Source organism: Anopheles nili, chromosome 2 (genome assembly GCF_943737925.1).
Source record: "Anopheles nili chromosome 2, idAnoNiliSN_F5_01, whole genome shotgun sequence".
NCBI lineage: Eukaryota > Metazoa > Arthropoda > Insecta > Diptera > Culicidae > Anopheles > Anopheles nili.
This window is the reverse complement of record NC_071291.1, coordinates 60,719,548-60,746,381: the sequence shown is the minus strand read 5'-3', so window position 1 is coordinate 60,746,381 and position 26,834 is coordinate 60,719,548. Positions and strand designations below refer to the sequence as shown.

Sequence of the window (26,834 nt, the reverse complement as noted above, 5' to 3'; positions counted from 1 at the left end):
AAGAAAAAAAAAACAGCACACGAAATGACCCACCCCAAGTGGCTAGTTAAAATGCAGCTTTTGTTTAGTAACACGTGCAACTGTTTTACGTTACCGGCGTACGCAACGCATTGACAGGATGATTAGCATATTTTCACTTTTGGATTGCATGGCGCTCGCGCGTGATGGAGCAATCTACGTGCATACTATTTTCTCTCTATTTCTCTCTCACTCACCTGGACACTGTGTCCCCTTTGCTATTGCTGCAATGCACGCTCAGGTGTGAAGGTGAAAATAAAGTGCACGGGCTATTCGCAAACGCGTCGTTCTGAAGCATTTTGGGGCACCGGCCGAAAAGTGACGTGGCGCAATCCTTGTCAACCTTGCGGCCGTTTGGGGTGAATGACCTCCACGCTGATCGAGTGAAAAATGGCAGTTTAATGCTCCCCAAAACGTAGCTCACTTTTCGAGGCTGAGGTTGTAAGAAAGCACGTGAAGGAAAAAGAAAGAAGAAACGCCTCATCAATCAATCAAAATGATCAATTTCGACGGGGCCGATTCCGAGTGCGAGACATTGACATTTAATTAGTGCGTCATTCGCCTTGCGGTGGCTTTGGGCTCCAAAAGTATTCGATTTCATGCCCCACGCGAACGCAAAGGCTGGGTATCGGAAAGCCCTAAAGGTGGCCCTTTAAGAAGCCGTATCGTTTCCCTGCATCAGTTTGCATCGAAAGTTGCCTGCTCGTGGGGCGTTGGTCAGCGAAAAAGCCCCAGATGAAAGTTTGAAGTCCCGTAGCATGTAGCGGCTAGACATTGGGGAAACTATTCCCACCTTTCAGCGATCAAGTGCAGTTTCTCGGTGTGTCGGATTTGTGGCGAGTCGGGAGATAACATATCATACGCGAGTGTGTTCAGGTGTTGGGTGGAGTCGTGCGTGTTTGGTGTCATTTGGATTTTCCATGACGGACCACGGGACGGTTGTTCGCGGGAGGCGAGATCGGTCCGACCACGTCCACAAGTCCACCGGTGGCGATCCGTTACGGATAATCCAAAACAAGCTGGAACAGTCGCCCCGAAACTGGTAAGTTGGTCTAGAAGCGGGCATGATTGAAGGTGTCTACTTTTACTCGAACTCCCGTTCAGTTTAAGGCTCCAGGAGCTAGGGAAAAACAAGCTAGAAAACGAGATTTACCTGGCGCCAGGCTGGAATCGAAAGGAGTTCTTGCATGTTGTGTCAAAACCGTGCGACACGCCGTTATTAAACCTGACACAGAGCAAGATAATTCATCGATCCGTTTCGGTTGCCTTGCGAACGATTTTCCCTCCGGTTAATTCGAATGGAAAATCGATCAACACGATCGAGCCGTCTTTATGTATCCATTTTTCTTTCCCTTGTTCGATTGTGCGTGTGTGTTTTTTTTCCATCGATTTGCCCTTCCATCTGTATAAACGCTCGCTATAAATCATCCCGTGTCATCACTCCGTTTGTATTTGCATATCTAACGAATATTCCACTTCCGATCGCTCTTCCATCTACGCAGTTTTTCCCCGCTCGAAGGTCGCTTTTAAAAGGCCCTTACTTGCACGCCCGAGGGCCATGAAAGATGACTTTTTATCGCGTGATTGCGAACCATTCTTTTCCCTCAACGCGTCCCATCGTTCGGTGACAATTGGACCGGCATCCACGCTATCGACGAGATCCCGGATCCGGCCTCACAGCGACACGTCGTTAACGTCTCCACGTGGAACGAAACTTCCGGTGTTCGGTTAGGCGCGCGTCTTGACGACAATTGGAAGCGCACACATACACATCGAGTGTCGGGACGAATGAATTCAATAGAATAATGGGCTCGTGAAGTTGGTGCCCGCGACCGGAGTCCCTTTTGCGGTGGCGTGATTAATGTTCTCCACACGAGAGTTGATTAGTGCGCGAGAGAGGTTCACTTCCAGTTCCGTTTGGTTGTACTCCGCGAGACATGTGGACATCGTATCGAAAGTACCAGTCGGTTAGTTGATCAAATCATTCAATTTGTTACAAACTTCCGAAGCTTGTTACCCGCAAGTGGGCAGCGTTTTGCGCTTTATTCGAGGACAATTTAAAGACGATGTTGCTTAGAGGGAAATCTTTCCCATCAGCAAGGTATGATTTGTCTGAGTGTGTTTTCCTGCCCCGCTGCGTCCGAAAGGTTACGTACGATTAACGACGCACCCGTGATATGTATCCGTCCCATTTTGAGCGGACAAAACCGGTTTAATCCTTCTCGGCACTGCTCGCGTGGAGTGAGTCTATTAATTTCACATCCCACTCTCGCACGATTGGGTGGCATCGGGAATTTGTTGGTCGATTTTCTCCCATCAACGCACCGATTCCGCTCCAGTCGAGCAGCCAATTATCGGATTGCGTTAATGATACGTGACGGTCACAATAATTATGGTAATGTTTGGCTTCCCTTCATCGCCGGCGTGAGACGTTCGGCTCGCCTTCACTGCGCTGCGGTTCACAAGATTCACTTGTCTCATATTTGCTCAAACCTTTGCTTCCCCCACGAGATCGGACATCCGAGATGGGTTCCGTCGTTACAAGGCGGGTGATGCAACAGCCCTTTCAGTAGAAGCCGGGTCAGTTCAGAACCGAGCGTCAACATGAAGTAATGGGCATTTGTGTGCTGTCTCGTGCCAATTTACACCTCGTTTAGCGCTTGACTCGAGCCGAGAACAAGCTCATCGTTAAGTAGCTGCAATTCTGTTCCCAGAAGCTAAGGGTTCGTTTGCTCAAAGGGGTGCTCGGACGTACGCAAATTTACACCAGCCGCTCCCGCAGAAGCGATGAGATGCGTGCGTTTGCGTGGCAAATGGCACGACACGCACGACTTCGCGGTAGCGCTGAGCCGGGGGTTTTTGTTGATTTATGGGTCATTCGTAATTTACTTATCATAATTGGACACTTGTACTTACTCAGGCATCTCACACGGGTCTTTGAGGGGGTGTAGAATTGCAGCATACGCACCACCACAATCGTGCACGTAGAAGACGCAATGATAAGAAACGAGTAAGCGTACGTTCGCCGGCGCTGCGGCGCTTTTCAGACAAACCCGCCAACGGTAGAATAAGCCGCAATGGTACCTTCGAGCAGGAACGTAATTATTCTAATTTTATCAGATAAAAGCCGAAGCCGCTCTCCAATCTGGAGGGAAGATTTTTCCCAACCCGCCAAGTTCACACGTTCCTGTTTCGCAGCTGTACGCCCTATAATGTGGCCGGAAAATTATAGACCGCTTGGGTGTTCTCTTTTTGCTAATAAAAAAAAAACGATCACAAAAATTGCAGGAAACACTCACACACGATGAGTGAGGGTGGTGAAAAGGAGTGCTTAAATTTTCCACCACCATCGCGCGTGGAGGGTGCATTCTTTCTGAGAGGTGTAATTTTGCACATTCGCACAGCGTTTAGCCTGATTTCTCGAGTTCCCTGGAGCACCTGGGCGCGTCTACGCGGAGTTCTGACGTCGATTGGCCATCCGTCGGCTTGGTGCGTTCTTTCGGGTGCGAATCTTCGAGCACACCAAAGTAGCACTGAAGCACTGTTGATTGCGATGTTTGGGGGTTAATAGCGGTGATTACCGAATCAGTGAAACAAAACCCACCAGATGGTGCTGCAGCTCGAAGTCCCACATGAACGTACGAAATGTATCATGACGGACCAGTTTCCGTGCAGCACACGGCGTATCGAGTTCTCATTAGTCGAGCGAGAGATGGAGTGTTGTGATTTTTGCTCAACCCCAACTTTGGAGCTTCGAAGCGGTAAATCTTGCCCGTGAACGGGTTGGCGGCTTATCAGGACGGTTGCGTTTGCGAAACTATCTCGCATCGTGCCGGTTGGTTATGCAATCAATGCAGGCACTTGGCAGAATTTCACGTAATATACGTACATCAGTTGGCGCGAATAGGGGTGGAATTATGGAAATTGATATGATTCCGAACCGGGCAGACAGGCGATATGGAACAGGTGTGCTTCGTTACCACACACGATCGATGGAGCTCTTGGGGCAAAAGGTGAGTCGAATTTCGGTTCGGACACTTGCATGAACCGTCTGCTGCTTCTTCGACGATAGTAATCAGCTTTTTCCCGGCGTTTCATTGGCGTACAGCAAATGCGCTCGTCGGTAACAAGAAATGCTCTTTCCTTTTCAAGCTTTCAATTCCCTTCCAATACACTTCTAATTGAGCTTAGACGGTGAGCGGCATTTCGGGCGCCGTTAATTCGATTAATTAATCGTTTGTTTTACGAAAAATATACGCACACCCGCCAGAAGGTGCCATAAACTGTTGGGTTTTCCGTCCGCTCGCTAGCCAATCCGGGAGCTCATTAGCGTAACGGGGTTCGACTCGGGTTTGGGATTTCGAACCAACCATCGACGGGTCTACCAAAAACCCTCACATCCGCTAGCAGGTATGCTTGCGTTACGTCATGCCATCAGCCGGCCCCTGCATTGAGATGTATCTTTGGCGTAGCACCGCAATCATCGCACCTCGCGCGCGTAACGTACGCAAATGCGCTCGAGCTTGGGGTGGTGGTTTAATTTTTGTGGGGTGGAAGTGTAGTTTTACAGCACCGAGCGTTTCGGGATGGGGTGAGAGATATTACGCTATCGGACACGCTGGTCAAACACTCGACCCGCGACCGGACGCGTTGGTGATGGCGCAACGACTTCGACTAGGAAGTTTGTCGTTTCATCACACTTTGTTTTAATGCGAAACCTGTAAGACATCTACGCTGGATAGGAGATTGGTATGGGAGATACACGAGTTTTTGGGAGACCTTTTTGGCAGGAGGGAATGGATCATAAACCACGATCGCATCCCTAGCCAGTGAGAAGGAGAGAGAGAGCGTCGTATGCGTTTCACACGACCATTCCAGGGAGGCTGGTAAACGGTTTTAATGCCCACCGGCGATTATCTAACGCCATCGAATTTTAGTTTCGGGGAGGGTCTTGACTTTTCACCCGACGATGGCACCCTGGGAACGATACTTTGTGTGCTCGTAATGATGCTTTTCATTACGCCGCATAAATTCGCCGTCATTAGTGGCGAGAAGCTCAAGAATAGCTGCTGAGCTTTTTCGTTGAGCTTCCCGAAACCAGACGAGCACATTTCAGCAGTGGTAGAGAGTTGTCAAACTTTTGATCGCAAGCCATACGCACGTAACATGCCGTTCACAGGGTTTAAAACGTTCCAAAACCCTCGCATGTCATCGTACGAATGGCGAATAGGCGAGTTGCGCGATCCCACGAAGCATTCAGCACCTCTCGGTGTTTGACGCAATTGGATTAACATTCCGGGAGTTAATGGGTCGCGATGACAGCTGGAATTGCGTTGGACTCGGCATTTTCGCGCGCGCAATTCTGTCCCCACTAGCCGTCTAGGTCATTGTGCGGGCCAGGTCGATCGACTGGGTTGGGAATTCGTTCCACATCGTGGTTCTATTGTGGGAACAAACCATTACGTTTCGGTCTTTTTTTTGTATGTGTGCTCTCTTGTTTTCGCTTCAGCTCCAGCAACGTAACAGCGATGTGACATCGAAAGAATCGTCCCACAGGCGGTTGTGGATCGGCGTGTAATCGATTACATGCCTTCTATGCTTTCCGTCAAGGCGCAATTGTAAAAAGCTGGTTTGGACGCTAGCTAAACGAGGGAATGAGTTATCATTTCCTGCATTAAAAAAGGGTTTTTTTTATGTTACCGCCTCCAACTGGCATTGAAAATTAACGTTGACAACATACATCGATTTTCAGCTTTTTACTCTCCCCAAAACACGTTGGCGAAAATGCAGAACTAAGCTGAATCGAGCTGGGAAAAAGGGGGTTAAAGCCATAGAATAATGCGGAAAAGAAACGTGGCACGGAAACCGTACGTGTCGTGTTCGAGTGCACTAATTCCACGCGAAATCGATAGGGATATTTAAATCCCATATTTCCCGGCTCGATTCCCGGCTAGCCTGTGTGCCAGGTGCCGACAAAAGCCCACGGGCTGTGGGGGCAGTAAATTGTCCGCCCGGAAATTGCTCCAGGCACACCTCCCTGTCTGGTGTGTTCGGTGCTGCGGGTGATAAATTTTACGTACTAATTACGACAGCGGTGCCGATAGCATCGATGGCTGATGGCCACGTGAGCACCGTGCGATTAAATTGTTCGCTTGATTTCCACCGATTCAGGGCGGACGATTCACCGACAATTGGGAGGCAACAAAAAGTACATCAAAATTGAATTTCCTCATTTGCAAATGTTGCATTAGATGCGGAAATCGATGAGATGCATGCAGCGTGATAATGTTGCTTTTAATTACACGCTTCAGCGCAAAAGGACCGGGAATTGGTGGGATTCAATCCTAGTAGGCTTAACGCGGCACTAAGCTTCGTTCTGGCGGGGATCTGTGATATAAATCGCCAATATCGCTGTAGCTGTTGTATAAATGGTAGCTGTTGAAGCTTTTTCACAATGCATATTTATTACACCCTGAAGCATGCTTTTAGTGGCGTTAAATTTTGGGGACATTTCCAATGCGTTTCAGCAATAGCGAAAGCTCGTAGATAGGTCAACGCCTACTTGATTGACTTCCAGTGTATTGATCTCAAATCACCATCAACTGGTTGTTCGCGATTCCCATCAGCGTGTCTCGCAACGGCAATAAAGAAAGCCATCACCATTCCATCAAACAATGGCCGTTCGTGTTATTTCGTATTATTGTAGTTTTTTTTGCTCGTTCAACAATAAAAACAACAAAACAACAAAAAAGTCAAAGCCCCCACCGCACCGAAATAATCTGCGTGTGACTAATGGGCGCATCTGCGAACGGAATCGTTCGAAATCTGTGTGCATCAAATTTATTTCCACCCGATTATCGGCCGCGAGTGCACTCCTGGCAGTCAGGTTCGAGCTGTCGGCTCGATTAAGCTGTCGACCGGGGTTTGGATTGCCGCGTCGAGTGATGTTGGATTGTTTGATATCAAACCTCCCGCCAACCTGCAGCATTGAGCAAGCTGCATCCATTTATTCGCTCCGGTGAATCGAATGAGCGGCGTGATGGCTTTTACGCACTCTGTCTTCCAGTGTGGGTGGTGGTGGTGATCAGCCTGAGAGGGACTTAAAACTCGAGTCTCGGAGGGGTGAAAACATTCCGGTTTTTTTTTGCCACTCAAAGACTGATCCCTATCGAAAAAATCCCGTGTTATTTTGTGTTAAGTCTTAGAGCCGTAAAATGGCAAATAATTGCAAAAACGTTTCACGCAGCCAAGTGTGGATTAATGGTAGCATTTTTTTTTATTAAAGTTCATTTAAATCGACTCGATTTCCAGCGAGCTGAAGCAGGGGCATAATAGCAATAGTACAACAGTAACAACTACGGCAAAAAAAAGAAACGCTAGAGAAACTAGTGTGACTCGCAAATGAAAGAAGAAAAAACGGCTCCATCATAGCAATGCTGGGGCTTTTTCTTGCATTCGCTTCTGACACCTCCGGGGGGCCAGTTGGGATTGCTAATTTTCATTCACCCTCGCTTCGTTTGGCCCGCACGACCACGGTGCCCTCTGTACCGGTGAACTAGAAACCTATTTATTCCAACCCAACCACTCGCCAACCGCGCCCTCTGGAATAGGGAAAGTGAACGTCGACAACCGAGCCGCTGATGGTGTTTAAACGTATGTACACGCTTTTTTTCAACCAGCGTTTTTTTTTGTGATGCTTTCCTGTGCTGACACGCGCGACGTGTGGAAAAAACATACAACATGCGAACGCGGGACCATCTTTTCGGGATGGGAAATGAGCGTAACCAGCAAAAAAAAAAGAAGTCTAATGAGTCAAGAGCGATGCTGGAGGGCTAGAGGCCCTTGCACGAACCCTCGCACCAGCAGCTAGCCCATAGGAAACCATCGCCAGTCAAGTGGAACGTTCTACACCGACCGGACTTTCCAACGGTCGTTCCATTCGCGGAATGCAATGCCGCGGGTTTCGCTTTTCATGCGAACGCGCAGAACAGAACGCATTAGGCCGACGCTCATTTGGTTTCGTTTTCCACGCGGTTTCACACGCTCGGAACGCTTGGAAATGCATCCGTTCGTGGGGCTTGTGGGTGGCAGAAGTAGAGCATGATAGAAAAGGAAGCCTAAGTGCGAACGAAACTGAGAGTTTCCATTGTTTCGCTATCGCGGTTTTTATTTCCAGCAGCCTTCGAACAAGAACGAAATCGTTGGACGATAATGTCGTGCTTATTGTTTTTAACGAGACAATTTATTTACCACGATTATAATGCAATAATTAAATTAAGGAGAGAGAGAGAGAGAGAGAGAAAACTGCTTTATTCAAAACAGTTTACAGTTGGAATTTGAGTTTTTATCTAGCATTCCAAAAGAAGCTCATACCGTGCTCACCGACCCACATGCACACAGGTGCTGATATTTAAAATCTGCACACAAATTGGCCACGATATGTTACCTCCCCCCGTTACTTTGACGCCCACCCCTTCCACCCACCCACTAGATAAGCTCATTTACCCTCACGGGGCACGGCACATAGGGTGTGCGCTCACTGGGGTGAGAGAAATCCAGCCAGAAATAAATTGTTTCTATTATCTCGTTATGTTAATTTCAAGCGCCCTTTCTCGAAACCACGCCACCATGATGCGTTTCGCGCGACCGATCGATGTGTGGTTCGGCACCGTAAAGGGCTTGTTGCCGACGAGGCGACTTCTCACGCACCCGGCACGCATAGGGGTGGGTTTTTCGTGCACCGTGAAGGGCGAAAACAGAAATCTTCACCGCCCGAGGAACTGATCCACTTATGCGATCCGCGCGTTATTATGCTCACTCATTTGCGAGCTTATTTTCGAGCGCGCGAGCGGTTGGGTCGGTGTTTTAAAGATGTGCCTTTTTTTTGCTGAACAAGTGTATGTGCGTGGGGGAAAAGATGAGTACGGTGTGGGTGTGTGCAACAAGTTCCCTTTTGATAGAAAGTGGAAGAGCGGCTTTGGTGTGCCATTTGCATAATGCAAAAGCATAAAGCGAGCTGGGGACATACTTCGGAAACGTCATTTTCCCTAGCGCATGATAGCGATCCCGAACGAGAACGACAACCGTCTGGTGGAAGCTTCCGTTGCATGTGGACAAAGGGAAGTGGTTTTTAGAAGTCATCGTGGGAGGTTTTTCTGAGGAGTTTCGAAGGCGATCGCATGAAGCGAAGGCTCAACATTACCACTAAGGAATAACGCGTAATCTGCTGATGGAAATTATCTGACCGATGATGAGATCGCAGATTAATTCGAGGTGGCGAGCGCTAGTGCTTGATGAATAATTGAATTTTTCGTTTACTCGCTGTAAAACCCAAACGAAGCTTATCGGCGGTGCATTGTTGGTTATCTAAAACTGTGCACAATTCCGTTCCTCTAATTGAGACAAACATCAAAGTTGCAATGACGCCGGTTCTCAGCCACGCTCGAATTAAGCCATTGACGGAAACGCAACTTAAACGGCACGCTAAACGCTGTGCTAAAGACCAGCTTCAGCATCTCACGCCATCGTCGAATGGTTCACACAATTCACGACCCTGAACGTGCGTCCGGTGGGTTTTAGCGCATTTCACACTGGCACTATTGTCGGCGTTGCTGGAAACCTGCACCAAGCGCATAATGGAATGGGGTTTTTGTCCCTTTTTCTTTTGGGCCCCCTACCAATCGATGCGACTCGTGCCTGCGTTTGTCTAGCGCACATGTGTCACACGAACGACGCGAGGAATCGCGGTTGATCCTATTAGATCCTGTCACACCGTCTCTGTCTGGTGTGGAACCGGGAACGCACCACAGCGTCAGGTGGCAGTCTCGTGCCGCCCGTTTAAGCCGTTTATCCTTCGCCACGTGGGGCTCCGGGAGTTGGTCTACGCGAGTCCGTAAGAATTCCAGGTGTCCAGTGTCAGAAACAGCGCGAAAGTGGCCGTGAGCAGTCGGTACGACCGTGCGACTAACCGTCCCGGTTTTTTTCTCTCTCTCTCTTTCTCGATCACCTCAGGAATATGGCATACAATGGGCTGTCGCAGCATGTGGACTTCAGCAGGTTGCCGAATCCGAGCGAGCGGTTCGAACTGCTGGATCTGATTGGTGAGGGCACCTACGGTGAGGTCTACAGTGCGAAGGACAAACACACCGGACGCAAGTATGCGGTCAAGGTAAGTGATTTGCAGCAGGACTTCATGAAGATCACCGACGATCATGGATCTATTGTTGGATGTTTTTTTTTTGTACATATTCACCCACGAAAAGGAAGCTTCATTGATGAGTCATTTACAACGCCTTAAACGAAGCCGCTTTGTGTTGATTAGTGCATGGTGGATAGCGAAATTAATTTAACCCACCGTAATGACGATTACGTGGCTCACGGGCGATCGTTCGTTGTGTTGAAGGGTACGAAAAAAAAAATTGTTGCTTGTGTGGATGTTGTCTTTTTTTTTTTAAACACCTGCACCCTGGCCTTGCCAGTGTGTTTGACCGTGCGAGGGCTCTCTTAGGACCGCTTTGACGTAATTACACCCCACCGGGAGCGGGCGCTAGTGCATTTGTGTTTTCACCCAACCACCAATCGACATTTCCGTGGAACGCTCCCATCGTGCGTGGAAGCCCCGTGCGTGGAAAAAAAAGGGTGGTTGTACCGTGAACATTGTAGTTACATGATGCTGGCCAGCAAACGGTTCGCTTCCGAGCTGCCGTATGCAAAACGATCACCGCTTAAGCCCTCTAAGAGCCCAAAAGGGAAAAGAAATCGATGCACTGTGCGTGTGTGTTTTTTTTTTCGGAAGAGTTCCGGCCACAGCAAACAATGGCGTACGCACGTTGTTCACGCTGTCGAACAGTGGAAATTTGCTGGTGCATTTTTCCACGCCATTCTTGCACCAATGCACGGTGTGGATTAGACGACGCGGAAAGATGATTTCTGTGCGTCGGTTCATCGTGCCCGGTGGAACCGATGCGATTAGATCGACGGGTGGTCGTGTTGCGTTGCTTGTATAGTTGTTGAAGTCGGTACACTTTGCTTTTCGTTTGTCTTCGCATGCCTTAATTGAAGCTTTGGGTGCGATTCGAAGGGCGGAAGCCTTAGTAAAACCCTCGGTTCTTTGGGTTGAAAATTGATTTTTCGCTCGACACACGTGACGGGAAGTGTCTTCGACGCGTAAACGACGACGACACATGTTTGCACCAGCAAAGCTATGTTCCGATGGGTTCTAGTGCTTGAAGAAACTATAGCAAATCGATTTGAGCCATTCGCCTTATGGAAATGGTGTTTTTCTCACCGAAAATCAAGACAAGGGTGATACAAAAAAAAGTTTCTCTTACCTTCCCCACTCGATCGGTGGGTTCTTTTTGCCCACGTTACGGCAAAAGCGTATATACGGCAGATCAACCCGATAATGATACGATCCGTACGATGCGAACCTTTTGCGTATTGGAAGCTGGCGTCCAATTTCCGAACGCCGCAATTTGCTGCAATCTTCCAATCATCACTATCCCTCACCCGTGATTGATCACCTGGTGGCAGCACCTGATCGCTACTTTCTTCTTCTAATTGTAAAAATTAAAAAAAGGGTGGTTTTGCTGCCGAATTTATCTTTCCACGCACCTTTGCTTCGGTTTCCCGTGAGCTTCATCTCCGAAACGGTGGCAGAAACGCCGGGTTTTCACTAAATTAGCCCCCACCCACACGCGCTGAGGGTGGCCTGAATCGATGATCTTTACTTATTATCGTGCTTTAACGCGCAATTTGTTCTTTTCCCTTCACCGTGGCTTCAGATACTCGAGAGCATCGCCGATAACATCGAAGAGATCGAGGAGGAGTACCTGGTGCTGCGCGATCTCTCGAAGCACCCCAACATTCCCGATTTCGCTGGACTGTTCCTGAAGCGTGGCACCACCGTCGAAGATGACCAGCTGTGGTTCGTGTTGGAGGTAAGTGGAGAGATTTGAAATCCGTGTTAAACAGGTTGGTTGCCGTAGTGCCCCCCGAGTGTATCGAATTAAGCTCACCTGTTGACACATTGTTTGTGGCCCTGGACGGGGGGTTGCTCGTGACCGAGAAACCACCCCGGCCGTGGAGGGCCAAAATGAGGGAAAATTATGATGTCGAATGGTAATGGTAAAAAGTACGTGCACTCGAAAGAAAGTCGACCACCCTCCACCGAGGGAAGGATCTCGCACAAACTCGCTGGTCGTCGACCGGAATGGCATCCCGTGGTCTTGCTGGGGCGCGTGACCGTGAACTTCCGCACGATCGGCACGCGCGCGCGCGCGCAGATCGGAAGTGTCGGACATTATTCATCAGGTTTCGGCCACGCGCGAGATGATGATCAGGGAAAGCGCTGTGGGGATTACTTTTCTCTCTCACTCTCTCTCCCCGAACACCCCCAAAGCAAACATTTACCCTTCGATCATGGTTGGAAAAAGCGAAACAACACCCCAAAACAGGTGATGCCGCAATGTGGAGAGCCGCAAGACAACGGATGGGAACGATAAAGGTGCCGCACACCATGATAAGAAGGGGAAATTATGCATCGCGGCCGGTTTGGGGATTTTTTTTTCTTTCTTCTTTCGGCGGCCATCATGTTTTGTGCAGTGTTCCGTTTTGCTTGCTTCCGGCGACGGCCTCATCGTATGGGGTTGGAAATAAAAGCACAACAAACACCGGCAAGACGCGATCGCGATCATTTCGGTGGTTCGTCTTGATTTTTGGGGGCCCCGGCGAAGGTTCAGCGCCGGTTCAGCCGGTCAGTCGGTGAAAAGCGGTTCTGCGTGGTGGATGGCCGGAAGTTTAAGGCGCGTGGCTCGTGTGTGCGTTTACGCCTCCGCGTGTGTGTGTGTTTGGGATTTTAATTGTCGCGCGAGAAGGACCATAGTGGACGCAGTGAGCCTTTACCGAAGCGTGGGTCGCCGTTTATTGGCTTCCGTGGCAGTGTGAAATTGTTTTACGACAGTGCCGGCCGGGTTGGATCATGATCGTGATTGTGATAATCATACGGAAGGTACGGACGGAAAGATTTATTGCTAGTCAGCTAGTCAGCTAGTCGAACAATTTGGAGTTGCTTTTTTGTTTGTCTCTTGAGTCGGACAGCAGGTAGAATGCATGGGAGCTGGCATTCCTGAATAAGAACCATCGTTTGCTATGCGTTTTCCAATTGCACACAGTTTCGATCTGCTTGAAACAACCCCTTCGAGGTAGCTTTTATTGGTGGAAAGCGCAAACAAAACCGTGCAATCATAAACACGACCATAAACTTGTCGAACAGGAAAAGCGTAGCCTTGACTTTCGTTGTCGGGCAGGTGAGAAAAGTGAAGCCCACCGTGCATGATTTATAGCGCGACAAATAATTATCGAAATGCTATCCCTTGCCGTCGGGTAGCAAGGTCAGGTCAAGCTTTCGGTCATCGGACAACGCCGTGTTGATTGTTTATAGCATCACGGGTGCTAGCGCCCAGGCACCCGATGGAAGCTTCTTCGCAGATCGTAAATCGTTTCACTTTCCTTCTTTTTTTGGCACCGTTTTTTTTCTTCGTGCATTTTTCTTATTTGCTGCAACCGTGTGTCGCTCGCTTTCAACCTTGAAACCCTGACCGAGCCTTGGCGCCTCCCCGCAAGGGCAATCATAAAACTAAACCAAAAAGAAAAGGTTCGCGAAGCAAACAAGCAGAGCAAAAAAAAAAAAGCACACCCAAAGATCGAAAGCTCGCCTGGCGCCCGGCTTGAGGTACTTTCGTTTTCGGGCCTTTTGGCACCGGGCGGCGGCTGTGGGTACTTTCGGGTTTGCTGGGTGGTGTTTTATCTCGCAACACTTCATCTACCAGACGGGCTGGGAGGTTTTCACCGCCAAGCGCAGCTAAACACCGGGAAAGAAAGTTCAAATTAAAGGAACACTGTTTGGCGCCGGGTCCGATTTGGCATTTTGCATTGTGCATTGGTTTTTTTTATTTTCGCCACTGACGTCGGACGGGTGGAAAGCGAACGTGCGAACGTTTTTTTTGTGCAACACCTCGTTTTTGTCACCCCCACCGGTACTTTCGTTGTTCAGGTTTCGTAGTTTTCCATCGCCACAGGACAGTGGCAGCTTCCCCGGTTAGGGCTAGGTTTATGGCAGGTCGTGCGGGTGAGTTTGCGTCGATTGTAAAACCCGTCAAGACAGCTGCAAACCGGCTTACCGATGGTGCGTTCGAGCGACGGGCAGAACCACGCGGAGGACAGCACGGTAAGAGCACCCATTTGGACGAAACGGACTCGTAAAACACTGCAAATGATCATGTTGGATTTCTTTTCTTTTTTGGGATTTTCCATGCCCCAGAGCGCGAAGATGCTCCACGGCTCCAAATTGGTTCACACCGAAAAGCGATAAGGCATCGTTAGAACAGGTTTCTGAGCCTCCCTCGTTTCACGTGGTAATTGAGCCAAAAAATGCGCTAGTCGCAGCTCCATAATAAAAAAGAACAATAAAATGAGGGACTGGCTATGATCGGGGTTGACTGAAGCAACACCGGCTTCAAAAAGTCGTCTGTCTCGTTAGCGGAGTTCAACGCTCTGCTATTTTGGAAGTGCATTTTCTTCTCCGTTTCCCGAAACTCCCGCCCCCAGGGAGGCAAAATGATCGTTTATTGTCGCCGAAACAAAAAGAAAACAATATTCGGCCGCTTTCACCCTCAGCAAACTCAAGCCGGGCCGGTTTTGGAGGGCTTTTAAATGTAGGTCTTTAAGATTGGGCGAGATTCCAAGATAGTGCCGCGTGAGGATGATTCAGCGACTAACGAGCGTTGCTTGTACAATGTTTTAGTTTCTCTCTCTCTCTCTCTCTCTCTCTCTCTCTCGCTCTCTTTTCGCTCGTTCACTGTTAAATGATACATTTTCCTATCACCAGCTAATTGGCTTTCTAACAACGCGTGCTTCCACCCGCTCGATAAGCTCTGATTTCACCCCCAGCATTAACAATGCGGCACTCTTTTCACCCCTTTTCACCACGACGGGAGCTGTGTTGCTGATAAAATTATCGATCGATTGAATTTCGCGACAAACATTGTGTGTAAACACGGGGCCACGCGGTGGAAAATCCTCTCCAACGACGACGACGACGACGATGAACCGTTAACGATTATTTGCACGGCTTTTCCTCGGCCAAAAAAAGAAAAAAATTGATAATAATTCCACCCGGTGCCGGTTCGCTGAGAATCCACAGCGGAAGAAAACGCCATCGAGCCCGACTTTACGATTTCAATTACGTTGAATTGGGGCATCGAAATCGCTTGTCTCTAACTGCGCCCATCGGCGTTTATTTGCCTGTTGACATAACTTATTGCACACAAGTTCGTCCCCGGTCAGGATAAAGCTGAGGGGGTAACATTTTCACCCACCCTTCTCAGGGTGTTTGCGAACTTCTTCCGTCGGAGGTCGCACGTCCAGTGGTTCGAAAATCGGCTCACCGGAACGCACATCGTCGAAAGACGGGTCCGGTCGCATAACCGTCTTATACGGTACCCGGTTTTTTTTTTCGGCACCATTGCAACCCTTGCGCACGCTCGCAATGAGCCTCGATTGCATCAGTAAACGGACACTCGGCACGGGATCTCGTGACGGGCGTTGTTCAATCGGCGAAAGAAGAAGAAAGAAAAAATCCCCCCGGTCGAAAGGTATCGCTGCCAAACGGCCCCCAAATTCCACAGATTGATTGAGGTTGATCGTGAGCTAAAGCCTCCTCGGCGCTGTAATGACATTATTAAAGACCTCGCGGCACAGAAATGAATCGTAAATCGGCGATTTTCCCCAAAAACTTTGCACGTGAATGTGCATCGGTTGCAGGGCAGTTGCACAACTAAACCACCGGCACACGAAGGTGCTGAGCGTGTTGGTTTTGGTTGTGAAATTAATTTTCCGCATGGAAGGTGTTTTCCACCCGCCCGTTCGTAAGCATACCACAACCGACACCACTAACCGACTGCATTCGATGCTTTTCCATCTTCTTCCACAGCTATGCACCGGCGGCTCCGTGACGGATCTGGTTCAAGGTCTGCGTGGTCGTGGCGCTCGCCTATCCAACAACCAAATCGCGTATATCCTGCGCGAAACGGTGCAAGCGCTTGTGTTTCTGCACGAGAACCACTGCATGCATCGGGACATTAAGGGTCACAATATTCTGCTGACGGAGACGGGCCACGTGAAGCTGGTTGACTTTGGGGTCAGCTCGCATCTGGCGGCGACGATGGCACGTCGGAATACGAGCGTTGGCACACCGTATTGGATGGCACCGGAGGTGATCGCGTGCGAACAGCAGCTTGATCAGTCATACGATTCACGGTGCGATGTGTGGTCGGTTGGCATCACCGCGATCGAGCTGGCTGAGGGTGATCCTCCACTGTGTGAGCTACATCCAATGAGGGCACTGTTCCAGATACCACGCAATCCTCCGCCGAAGCTTGCGCACCCTGAACAGTACTCGTCGATGTTGTCCGACTTCATCTCGGAGTGTCTTGTGAAGGATCTCGAGCAGCGTCCCTTTTCGAAGGAACTCGTAACGCACCCGTTCCTGAAGGGTGTTGGACCGTACGTGGATCAAATCCGACAGGAGCTTCGATCGGAGATTGGCCGACAGCGTGAGGATGGTCGAACACCAAGTCAAGCGATCGCGACGACGAAGTACGGCAAGCTAAAGTCAGATCGCAAGTCAAAGCCACAGCGCATGTACATGGACGATCTGGCGGCACTGGACGTGCTGACGGAGGACGCGATCGTCGAGCAGTTGCAGAAGCGATACGAGACGAACCAGATCTACACGTACATCGGTGACATTCTGATCGCGGTGAACCCGTTCAGTCAGGTGGGGTTGTACACGACGCAACACCAGCGCCAGTACACTGGCCAGGCTCGATCGGATAATCCACCGCACATTTTCGCGATCGCTGACGCAGCCCATCAAGCGTTGGTGCACCAACGACAGAACCAAGCGATCGTGATCTCGGGTGAGAGTGGTTCAGGCAAAACGGAAAGTGCTAACCTGCTGCTCAAGCAGCTCGTCCACCTCGGCAAAGCGGTCACGAAACACCTCGAGGAACGCATCCTGCAGGTGAACCCGATTATGGAAGCGTTTGGAAACGCACGGACGGGCATAAACGCGAACAGCTCGCGGTTCGGGAAGTACCTCGAGTTGACGATGGCACGCAGTGGAAAGGTGAATGGGGCGCGCATTTTCGTGTACCTTCTCGAGCAGAGCCGTGTGGTGCGGCAAGCTGAAGGTGAGGGCAATTTCCACGTGTTTTACTACATGTACGACGGGCTGCAGGCTGAAGGACGACTGGAGGAGTACTATCTTCATCCATCGTACCGGAAGACTCACCGATACCTTCAGGAAACGGCCACACTACCGAAAACGAACGTCGATCGATGGAAGCAGCTGTTGGCGAGTTTCCGCGTGCTCGGTTTTAAGGACGACGAAGTGGACATGGTAAACCGGGTCCTGGCGGCGATCCTCAACCTGGGCGATATCGAGTTTGGGGAGATGGACGCGAACGACAACACGGACAGTAGGGCGCGCGTGATCGACGTAGCACCAATGCACCGCGTCTCGAAGCTACTCGGTGTCGATTCAGCCGATCTGCTGGATGCGCTTTCCTCCAACTCGGTGGTTACGCGTGGTGAGACGATCACACGCCATAATAACGTGGCCGAAGCGTGTACGGCGCGTGACGCCATGGCGAAAGGGTTGTACGGGCGATTGTTCGATTGGATGGTCAATCAAATTAATCTGCTGCTGGTGCACAACAGGATGAGCAGTAGGTAAGGCGCACATCGAACGATTTTCTGATTGAAAAAGCTCTAACTGTTCTCTCTCTCTCTCTCATGTCATCTGCAGCCCGGAGCAGCTTGCGATTGGATTGTTGGATATTTTTGGGTTCGAAAACTTCAGCAAGAACTCCTTCGAGCAGCTGTGCATTAACATTGCGAACGAACAGATACAGTACTACTTTAACCAGCACATCTTCACCTGGGAGCAACAGGTACGTCCTGGAGATCCTGATGAAGATCGGGGAGACATTATAAATATTCTTTCCTTTTCCCACACTAGGAGTACATGGCTGAGGGAATTCCGGTGGATCTGGTGGAGTTTGCGGACAATCGACCCGTGCTGGACATGCTGCTGAGTCGTCCGCTGGGACTGCTGGCGTTGCTGGACGAAGAATCTCGATTCCCGCGCTCGACGGATCGATCATTGATTGGTATGTGCCTTCTTTCCGTGGTGACTCAAACCTTCATCAAAGACCTTCATTATGCAAACATTCGGTGCTTTCTCTTCCACAGAGAAATTCCACAACAACGTCAAGTCAAAGTTCTACCAGCGTCCCAAATCGGATGCGGTCTGTTTTGCGATACACCATTTCGCCGGTCGGGTCGTTTACCAGGCGGATGGGTTCCTCGAGAAAAACCGCAACTTCCTGCCCGCCGAGATCATCCAGCTGATCCGGCAGAGCCAGTACGACATGATACGCTTCCTGTTCCAGTGTCCGATCACGAAGACGGGCAATCTGTACTCGGCGATCCAGGACACCGGATCGCGTCAGCATGTACCGAGCTTCATCAAGGTCGACACGAAGGAAAAGTTCAACTCACGTGGGTTAGCGTCGCAATCGCGCGCCCAACAAACGGTGGCTACGTACTTCCGGTACTCGTTGATGGATTTGCTGCAAAAGATGGTCACCGGAACGCCGCAGTTCATCCGGTGCATCAAACCAAACGAGCAGAAGGCGGCTCGATCTTTTGACGCTGCCAAAGTGCTAAAGCAATTGCGTTATACCGGCGTGCTTGAGACGATCCGTATCCGGCAACACGGTTTCAGTCACCGATTTACCTTTGCAGACTTCCTGCGCAAGTAAGTGAGACTTGCCTTGAGGTTAAGGACTCCTTTTCGAACGCGCTTTCACACACATATTTGGTGTTTTAACCCTCTTCCAGATACTGCTTCCTGGCGTACAGCTTCGACGAACGTGTCGTTTCGAATCGGGAATCTTGTCGCTTGCTTTTAGTGCGTCTAAAAATGGACGGATGGGCGCTCGGGAAGTCGAAGGTGTTCCTCAAGTACTACCACGTGGAGTACCTCTCCAAGTTGTACGAGGAGCATGTAAGTGGAGCTTCCTCAGCTCGATGGTTGATCATAGTGTTAATCCACCTTCTTTGGCGTACGTTCCCCAGGTACGAAAGATTGTTCTGGTTCAGGCCTGCGTAAGACGCTGGCTGGCCAAAGCGCTTTACCGGCGCGAGAAACAGCGAGTGGCGCTGAGTGCCGTGACGCTGCAGAAGCATGTCCGCGGCTGGCTGACACGACGACGCATGCGCATACTAAAGGAAAAGCAGGAACGCGAACGCCTCGAGCAGGAACGTCTCGAGAAGGAGCGGCTGGCGAAGGAGAAAAAGAACAACGGTAAGGCATGACGAACCGGTGATGCTTTGGTTTGGGAATACGAGTTTGACATTACGTGTGTTTTGGGGGTTCTTTTGACAGAACAAAACAAAGCCAAGCAGGCGTTGGCTAAGGCGAAGCTGATCCATCAGCTCTCGAACCATCAGCTGGAGGCAAAACATCAGCACGAAAAGCGCGGTGTGGATATCAACAACAAAGAGAACGAACGGGCAGCGATCGTGATCCAGAGCTACTACCGTGGGTACACCATCCGGAAGCTGCGCATGACGCCTGAGATTGAGGCGAAGACAAAATACATCCTAGGCATCGCGAAGAATCGCGTCGAAGCTCAACGCATGATGCAGAAAGAAGGCTTCACGAAGGAAGACGCCGCACGCATCATCCAGCGATACTACCGCACGCAGAAAAGCAAACACAATGGCACCAATCGAGACGTGATGGCGGCGGTCGGTTCGGCGGCAGTCCCTCGAAAGGGTCCCGCACCACAACCCCAACCGAAACCACTCACCACGAAGGACCAGCAGATGGATCTGATCGCGTTCTCGCAAAACGTGCACATGCTCAACCAGGAGGTGCATAAGAACCTGCGCGTTAACAAGTCGGGTGTGCCGCTGGAAGCGATCGAGAAGCTGCCGGGTGACTACCGGAGACCACCCGGGTTCGTCCTGGTGCCAGGATTGCTTGGAACCGTGCCTGGTGGGGATTGCGCGAAGTACAGCTCGCTGCGTAGCATGGACTGCGATCACGAGATGACGAAGGAACTCATCCAAAGGTAACGATGGCGCGTTGGCACAAATGCAATGAAATGGTGAATCTCTCTATTTTCGTTATCTTCCTGGTGCCGCCCGGTGGACGCAGGAGCCCACCACCGCCAGCGGACTTTGACGACATCTCCCCGTGGGATATGCCGTTCTACGAGGTGGAACGCAACCTGCGCTCGCAAAGGTTGTTGCATATGTTGCTAATGCTTCTGCTAGCGTTTTCGTTGTGCAGTTGGTTTATGGTCTGGATGTACGGCTGAGGGACGCGAGAGTGCGCGAGTGTTGAGAAAAGCGAGCGAAAGAGAGATAGAGAGCGAAAATGTGATAGAGTGAAAGGGAGTCCCTTGTGAGTCGTGGCCATTTCATATTGTTGCTCGCTGTGGTGTTTGGTAGCGTTGCTCTAGCCTTTTACTCCTTCTTATTGGCTAGCAAACGAGCTTGGGTGAAGTAGTCCTTCTAGGGTGTAGTCCTGTGTTGAGTTTAGATCCCCTTTCAACCCCATTGTCGTTAGTGATCCGTTCGTTTGAGCTCGATCGTTTATTCAATCGAGAGTATGGTTGAGCTTGCATCTAACTTGGACGTTTTCTATTTACGTTTTTTTTTGCCACGTACAGGCAGCGTAACATGCAGCAGCCACCCCAGCGCATCGACATCAATCGCAACGATATCCTTGGGGATCGTAAGATGGAGCTGGGTGACCGCAAGCAGCAGCTTTCGAGCAACTGGCACCAGGCGATCCAGGCGTCGGAAGGAACGCCGCAGGATAAATTCAAAGGCCTCGCAAGGTAAGCTACAGCTGATCGGTTGGATTGGAAGGCGTTTTTCGTGGATCACGAGTCAATAGATCTTGCTAACAAACGTACTAACTATCAATTCCCTTTCTCACGCTGCATTCTGGATGCCCTTCGCAGGGCCCAGCTTGGACTGATGCATAAGATTGCACAGTTCGATAGAAACAATAACAACTAGTAGCGTAGTTGCACCGTTTTTTTATATGCTTTTCTTTGCACCGATACTTACCTACTTTAACCATTCTTTCCAAAAACGGCTAACCAAATGACTAACACTTCCTCGAGCAGGCCTCTGAAGAATAAGCGCGCACTTGCGATTAACGATGAACGACACGGAACCGCTCCTGTTCAGCGGAATCGCTCTTTTCTCTATAGCAAATAGGAGTGAATAGATAACAGCTCATACGCAGGTAAAACAGGTACATGACACTCTGTTGCTATGGTGATGGGTTTTTGTTTGTAGTCATCGCTTGCTTGGAGGTAATTTTGACACTGGAATAGGTTTAAACAATCAAAAAGATACAGCAATCGACCATCAAAGTGTACAATTTGTACCTTTCATTGCAATTGATTGTGAAATTATCGTCCTTCACGGCTTATGGTTGTTGTACCGTGTGACAGTGGAAATGTTTCTTTTGTGTTCTCGTAATGATTGTACTCTTTATCCAATGTACATCCGTAATTGAAACGTTTTCCATCTTTCTCGCCAATTCGCACTCCCTTCAGATCTCCCCAAAACCAGAACGAACCGGCGCCCATTCGCAGCATACCAGCGTTCAGCTATCTCAATCCAAACAACCAGCAGATCCTTCGCTACTCCCCGAACCAGCAGCGTGCCTCACCCGTCGAGCCCGCGAATCCACCCCACCCAATCCCGGTGCGTCAGTCACCGATCGAATCGTCGGCTCGCGAATCGTCCTCACCATCGTCGCGGCTCGGACTGCTTGGGCTGGGTGGTGGCGCCGGAGCGGCGGCTAAGAAAGCGGCCAAAGCCGAGATGAAGGCACGCGAGAAGGAAAACAAGGAGCGCAAGAAGCGCGAGAAAAAAGCGAAAAAGGAAAAGGAAAAAGCGGTCGCTAATGGACACACACCATCGTCCACGGGTTCGTCGTCGGGTGGGTCCGCCCTGTCGGGTGATAAGCAAGGACGCAAGGATGCCGCTGGGAAGAAGAAGCGTTCCGATCCGGTCGATCAGCAACCGGCGGTTGGACGGTTTGGTGGCGTGGAGGACCACTCACTCCACGAGTACCACCAGCAGCTGCAGCAACAGCAGCAACAACAGCAACAGCAACAGCAACATCAGCAACAAGTGCCTCAGAAGCGCTTGATTGAGCATCACGAGTATCAGAACATTTCGGAGGAGACCAAAATCGACAGCAAGAGCCCGGTGATGCGGATGTTCGGGGATACCAATTTCCTTGTGAACCATCGTCGGAAGGCGGCCGAACAGAAACAGAGCCAGTTGGCTCAGCTACAGCAGTACCAGAAACAGCAGCAGCAACATCACCAACAACAGCAGCAGCAGCAGCAGAAAGCTCGCCTTCAACAGCAACAGCAGCAGCAGCAGGCCAACGGTGGGCCAGGTTGGCGTCAGACGGAGTTAAACTGTGGGCAGGGCGTTTGTGAGCTGATGAATGGTGTGTATCGGTTCAGTCCGCATGTTACCTCGTTTGCACAGATGGACTCGAAGAGCGCCAGCAGCCTGTCGGACGACCGGTCCACGCTGGACAAGGACTACCAAAACTTCAATGTCTCCAAGTACCTGAACATCGACGTCAAAGGACCGTTGCACCACCAACGAGAGCGCGCACGTGATAGTGGCGTGCACGAGCGTGACGTCAGCTCGAACAGCTCGAGCTTAAGCACGGGTAGCAGCGGAATGAACTCGCTCAACTCGTTCGATTCCGTCGAGCAAGCCATCATCTTCCAGAAGGATCGCAATGCCGACTCGTACCTCGGTCCGTTCAACTTCCGCCAGCTGCTCCGGCCGACTCAAGGGCCCACGGAATCGCTTCGCAAGCGGAAGGGCATCAATCCACCATCGCCACCGCCGCCGCAGCGTGGCAAGAGCTAGAAAGTGGTTCAACAGCCGCCACAGACGCCGCCCTGGGCTAGCCGTGCCGAGCAGATTGCCTACATTTGGGCGTGCCTTTCGTGAAGCGCGGATGCGTATGCAACGTACCAAAGAAAAACGAACAGCCCAACGGATGATTGCGCTTGCCTGGAGGGGGGGAGGGAGAGGTGAGAGAGGCCCGGACGTCCGGCTGCCGTCGTTACTTTATATGGTAGTTAAGCAAAGCCGAGCAATGTAAGAATGTTCCGCTCGCATCGTAGCTCATCAAAGGACCGGAAAAGCGCAACAGAAAGTTTTCTGAAACCTATTGATTTGTGGTCGCCCGATGCGAAACGGATGCGTAGCTATTTTCTCGACGGTCATGCTTTCCTGCAAGCTTAAAGCAGATCGCTCACACCACCAATCGGTTTGCGGATTGGAGTGCGTTTAAGCAGCACGCTGCGGCACACGATCCCGCTGGTGTTGTGAGATAATTTATTGATCGCACGTTACCATGTCTCGTCCGTTCGCCGTTCTCGGTTTTTCCAGCCACTTTGCACCTCGAAAATGCATTCACATTCTCGATTCCGCCGTTTTTGAACCACGAACACCTGGAGCAAATGTGGTGGAATTGGCACGGTTGTGGGAGAACGATCCGAAAATGCATGCGAAAGAGTCATTTTGGAGGTTAAGTTTAGCAGATAGTCGATAAAAGTACAATTCAATGAGGCAGAATGGAGATAAATTTTCGTTGGCTAAAGTGATGGAATGACGCAAAAAAAAAGAACACGAATGTAAGCGAAGAAAGAGAGAGAGAGAGAGTGCAAGAGATTGGAAAGAAATCTAATGGATTGACAAAAATTATCATAATTCATACGAAAATTGATTACTTTTGGGGTGCAGCTGAATTCAGTTTGATGAATTTTGTTACGGTAGGGTGGGCTGTTTGCGCTGTTAGTAGATAGTGTCTAGACGTTAAGTTTGGTTTTTGAAAATAAATGCAATATTAATTATTGTTAATAAAACTGTGCACCGCTACGTGCTGCATTGCCTCCGTATCCGACTGCTTGATTGTGTGTAAATTGCAATGAAAGAACGATGAAGCATTTTCTGTATTATTTTATTTTTCTCCGATGATACGGCAATGTGGATCTGAAATTGTCCCGGAACAAGACTGACTGACCAACATGCTCGTGCGCGAACACAGCAGCAGCAATCCATTCCCGCAATCGATAACAAAACCGGAAATCGAATGGTCGTTCGCGTGCCATTGTACGGTAACAATGGCGGCTTTCAGCGAATTAAGAAACGGCAAACTACGTGGCTGATTACAGTGCTGCGCTGCGCTTCGGAAAAGCTTTTTTGTGTCGCCGCATTAAACCCTGACGTCCGTGATTGGAAACGGCAACTGGTAAGCAAACGGTAAAAGCCACGTCCATGGAAATCCTTTGCGGCATGTTTCATTTTTTAAGCGTCACCAGTGTCCCGGCACGTTGGCTAATGTACATGCATAGAAGAATGCACTGATGAATCCACGTTTGTGAGCCAACTCGCGTTCAGGGTATCGTTGATAAAGTCGCCCACCACCACCATCCTCGTCGGGGATAATTTATTGTGCACGAATGTAAAATTTATGACTAGCTGCTATTGTGCATAATTAATGGTCCGTCCGTCATATCGCCCGTCGCGTACCGGGTTCAGCCGGACACCATGCACAACCATCGCGACTACAATAAATGTAATCTTGCGGGTGTTTGCGGGGGTGAAAAAAGGGGTGGGGGCACGAACATCCGCCTTCACGGTGGGGGCACGATAATGTATCGAGGGAAAAGTTTCCATCGGTGCCATCGACGAGGACGACGACGACGACGACGACGATGGCTGCTGTACACCGTTGAGTGTGAATCCTTATAATCCTGCTGGGCCACCGTGGTTTCACCGTGTGCGCGAATATCACGCAACCACTCACACGCACCAGCCGTCACGTTTCACCCGTTCACTTGTCAGCCCTCGGGGAGGGGGGCAGTTTGGGATCGCAAAAATTATGCTTTGCATGCGATAACTTCTTCCACCATCCGGTTCTGATGGACGCTTTCGCGATACGCTTGAGTCAACTAATTAGCTTTTCGTTCCATTAACCGCTGCACGCGGGCGATGCGCAAAGCTTCCTTGTTCGTTCGTCGATGGAAGGAAAGTATAGTCATACAGGGTGGTTGCGACGTTGATGCAGTAAAATATAGTTTGAGTGGAGATTAGTGTTGGCGTTGGCGGTGGCGTTGGCTTTACGCTTCCATCCTATTAGTCACATCGAAAATCGAGTTTCAAACCAATTAGGGTCTCACAAACTGAGTTTTACCCTTTGTTTCGGTGTTCAGGCTTCACGATGATGCTTAACTCATGGCTCAGTGGGAACCGAAGCGTTAATATATGTATGTATGAGGGATGAAGCCACGACGCTATGGCGATGCAAATTTAGGTTAATTATTGAAGCGGAGAAAGAGAAAATATGAATTTGGTCATTATACAATTGGATGAAAGTTTAAGTTTTATTAGCAGAATAAAACACGATGATAATTTAGTAATTTTTCTTTCTCTCAATTGACATTTCATTCATGAAATTATTAATGATACCTACGTGTGTTACGCAGGGCACATGAAGTACCAGGCTGCTCCATCGGCATAAATAAAACAAAACAATATATTAAAAAAAAAATTAAAAACAGTTTTTAATTTATGAGAAAATATGATAAATCTAAAATATTTCAAAACGTCATGGAGGAAAAAAAATCATATTTATTCGCCGTCCTTTTTATGCTTCTAACGGTCAACTCGTCCTCTCACAAAATGCCACATCTCTCCAATCGACCACGATCTCAGCGATCGCGCGTTTCTCAGAGCGGCGATCACGTTGCTCAGAGCAGCAACTCTCTAAGAACCTCTCTAGCTTGCCCATTCTTGCCGGTCTAGACGAGGCAGCAAGATTTCCCCCGAAACAGTCTGAGCGCGTTGCGTACAGCGAGTAGAAGTAGACGTTTTAGTAGCTGCTGTTCGGTAAAGATCCGTGCGATCAACAACGACGACGACGACAACGGCACTTGAAGAAACTGTCGTAACATGGACGGGCGTTAGCGTGTGTGTGTGTGTGCGTGAGTTAATGCGATGACTCTCTAAAAGGCCGGCGGTTGCGGGCGGGTCGTCCGTTTTGACAGATTTGTCGAACGAAATCGTCGATCGGCCCTAGTGGTGCGGACAAAGTACAAAGTGAACGCATTTTTCACGCACGCCGTGCGATGCGTGACGGTAAGTGGGCCCTCCCCCCCCACGGGGAGCATAACGATTTCCATTTTGCTTTCACACTGATCGAGGGTACTCGTGTGTCTCGTGTGTTTCCCCGTTTTTGAAGTGCCATTCCGTTCGCGATGGATGTGCGCTCTAACATTATGCACGAGAAGAAATAATGGCTAGCTGGTCCGCTTTGCATTCACGATCGACTCGAGGATCGAGATTTTCCGCGCTGTCGTCGTGTGCGTGATCGCGTGAACCACGATCGCAGCGAAGTGGTGTGTGCGTGCGAGCGTAAAAAATCCCCTGCACGCTTTGACAGCGCTGGGAAAACAACGGGAGCGTTCTAACGAAGCGAATTTACGGCGGCCAACCCGTGCCGTCCCCCGTCACCATTTCAGTCGTGGAAAAAACCGTGCACGGTGCGAGCTTTTCGAATCCGTTTCGTAAGCCGCGAATTATTGCCCGACGTAGGGCTGCCGGGCGGGAAAAAATGA

General features: G+C 50.0%; 1 protein-coding gene across 1 annotated transcript; it reads left to right on the top strand.

Annotated features, from left to right (window-relative positions):
- The first annotated feature begins 938 nt into the window (after positions 1 to 938).
- LOC128730854 (myosin-IIIb-like) lies at positions 939 to 23,471 on the top strand. Its single transcript, XM_053823937.1, has 13 exons — positions 939 to 1,060; positions 10,030 to 10,186; positions 11,802 to 11,957; positions 16,010 to 17,811; positions 17,888 to 18,032; positions 18,101 to 18,251; positions 18,334 to 18,901; positions 18,985 to 19,150; positions 19,222 to 19,450; positions 19,532 to 20,222; positions 20,309 to 20,395; positions 20,826 to 20,996; positions 21,729 to 23,471. The coding sequence occupies exons 1-13, from the start codon at positions 939 to 941 to the stop codon at positions 23,074 to 23,076; spliced, it is 5,793 nt and encodes a 1,930-aa protein (XP_053679912.1). The 3' UTR covers positions 23,077 to 23,471.
- Positions 23,472 to 26,834: the final 3,363 nt, after the last annotated feature.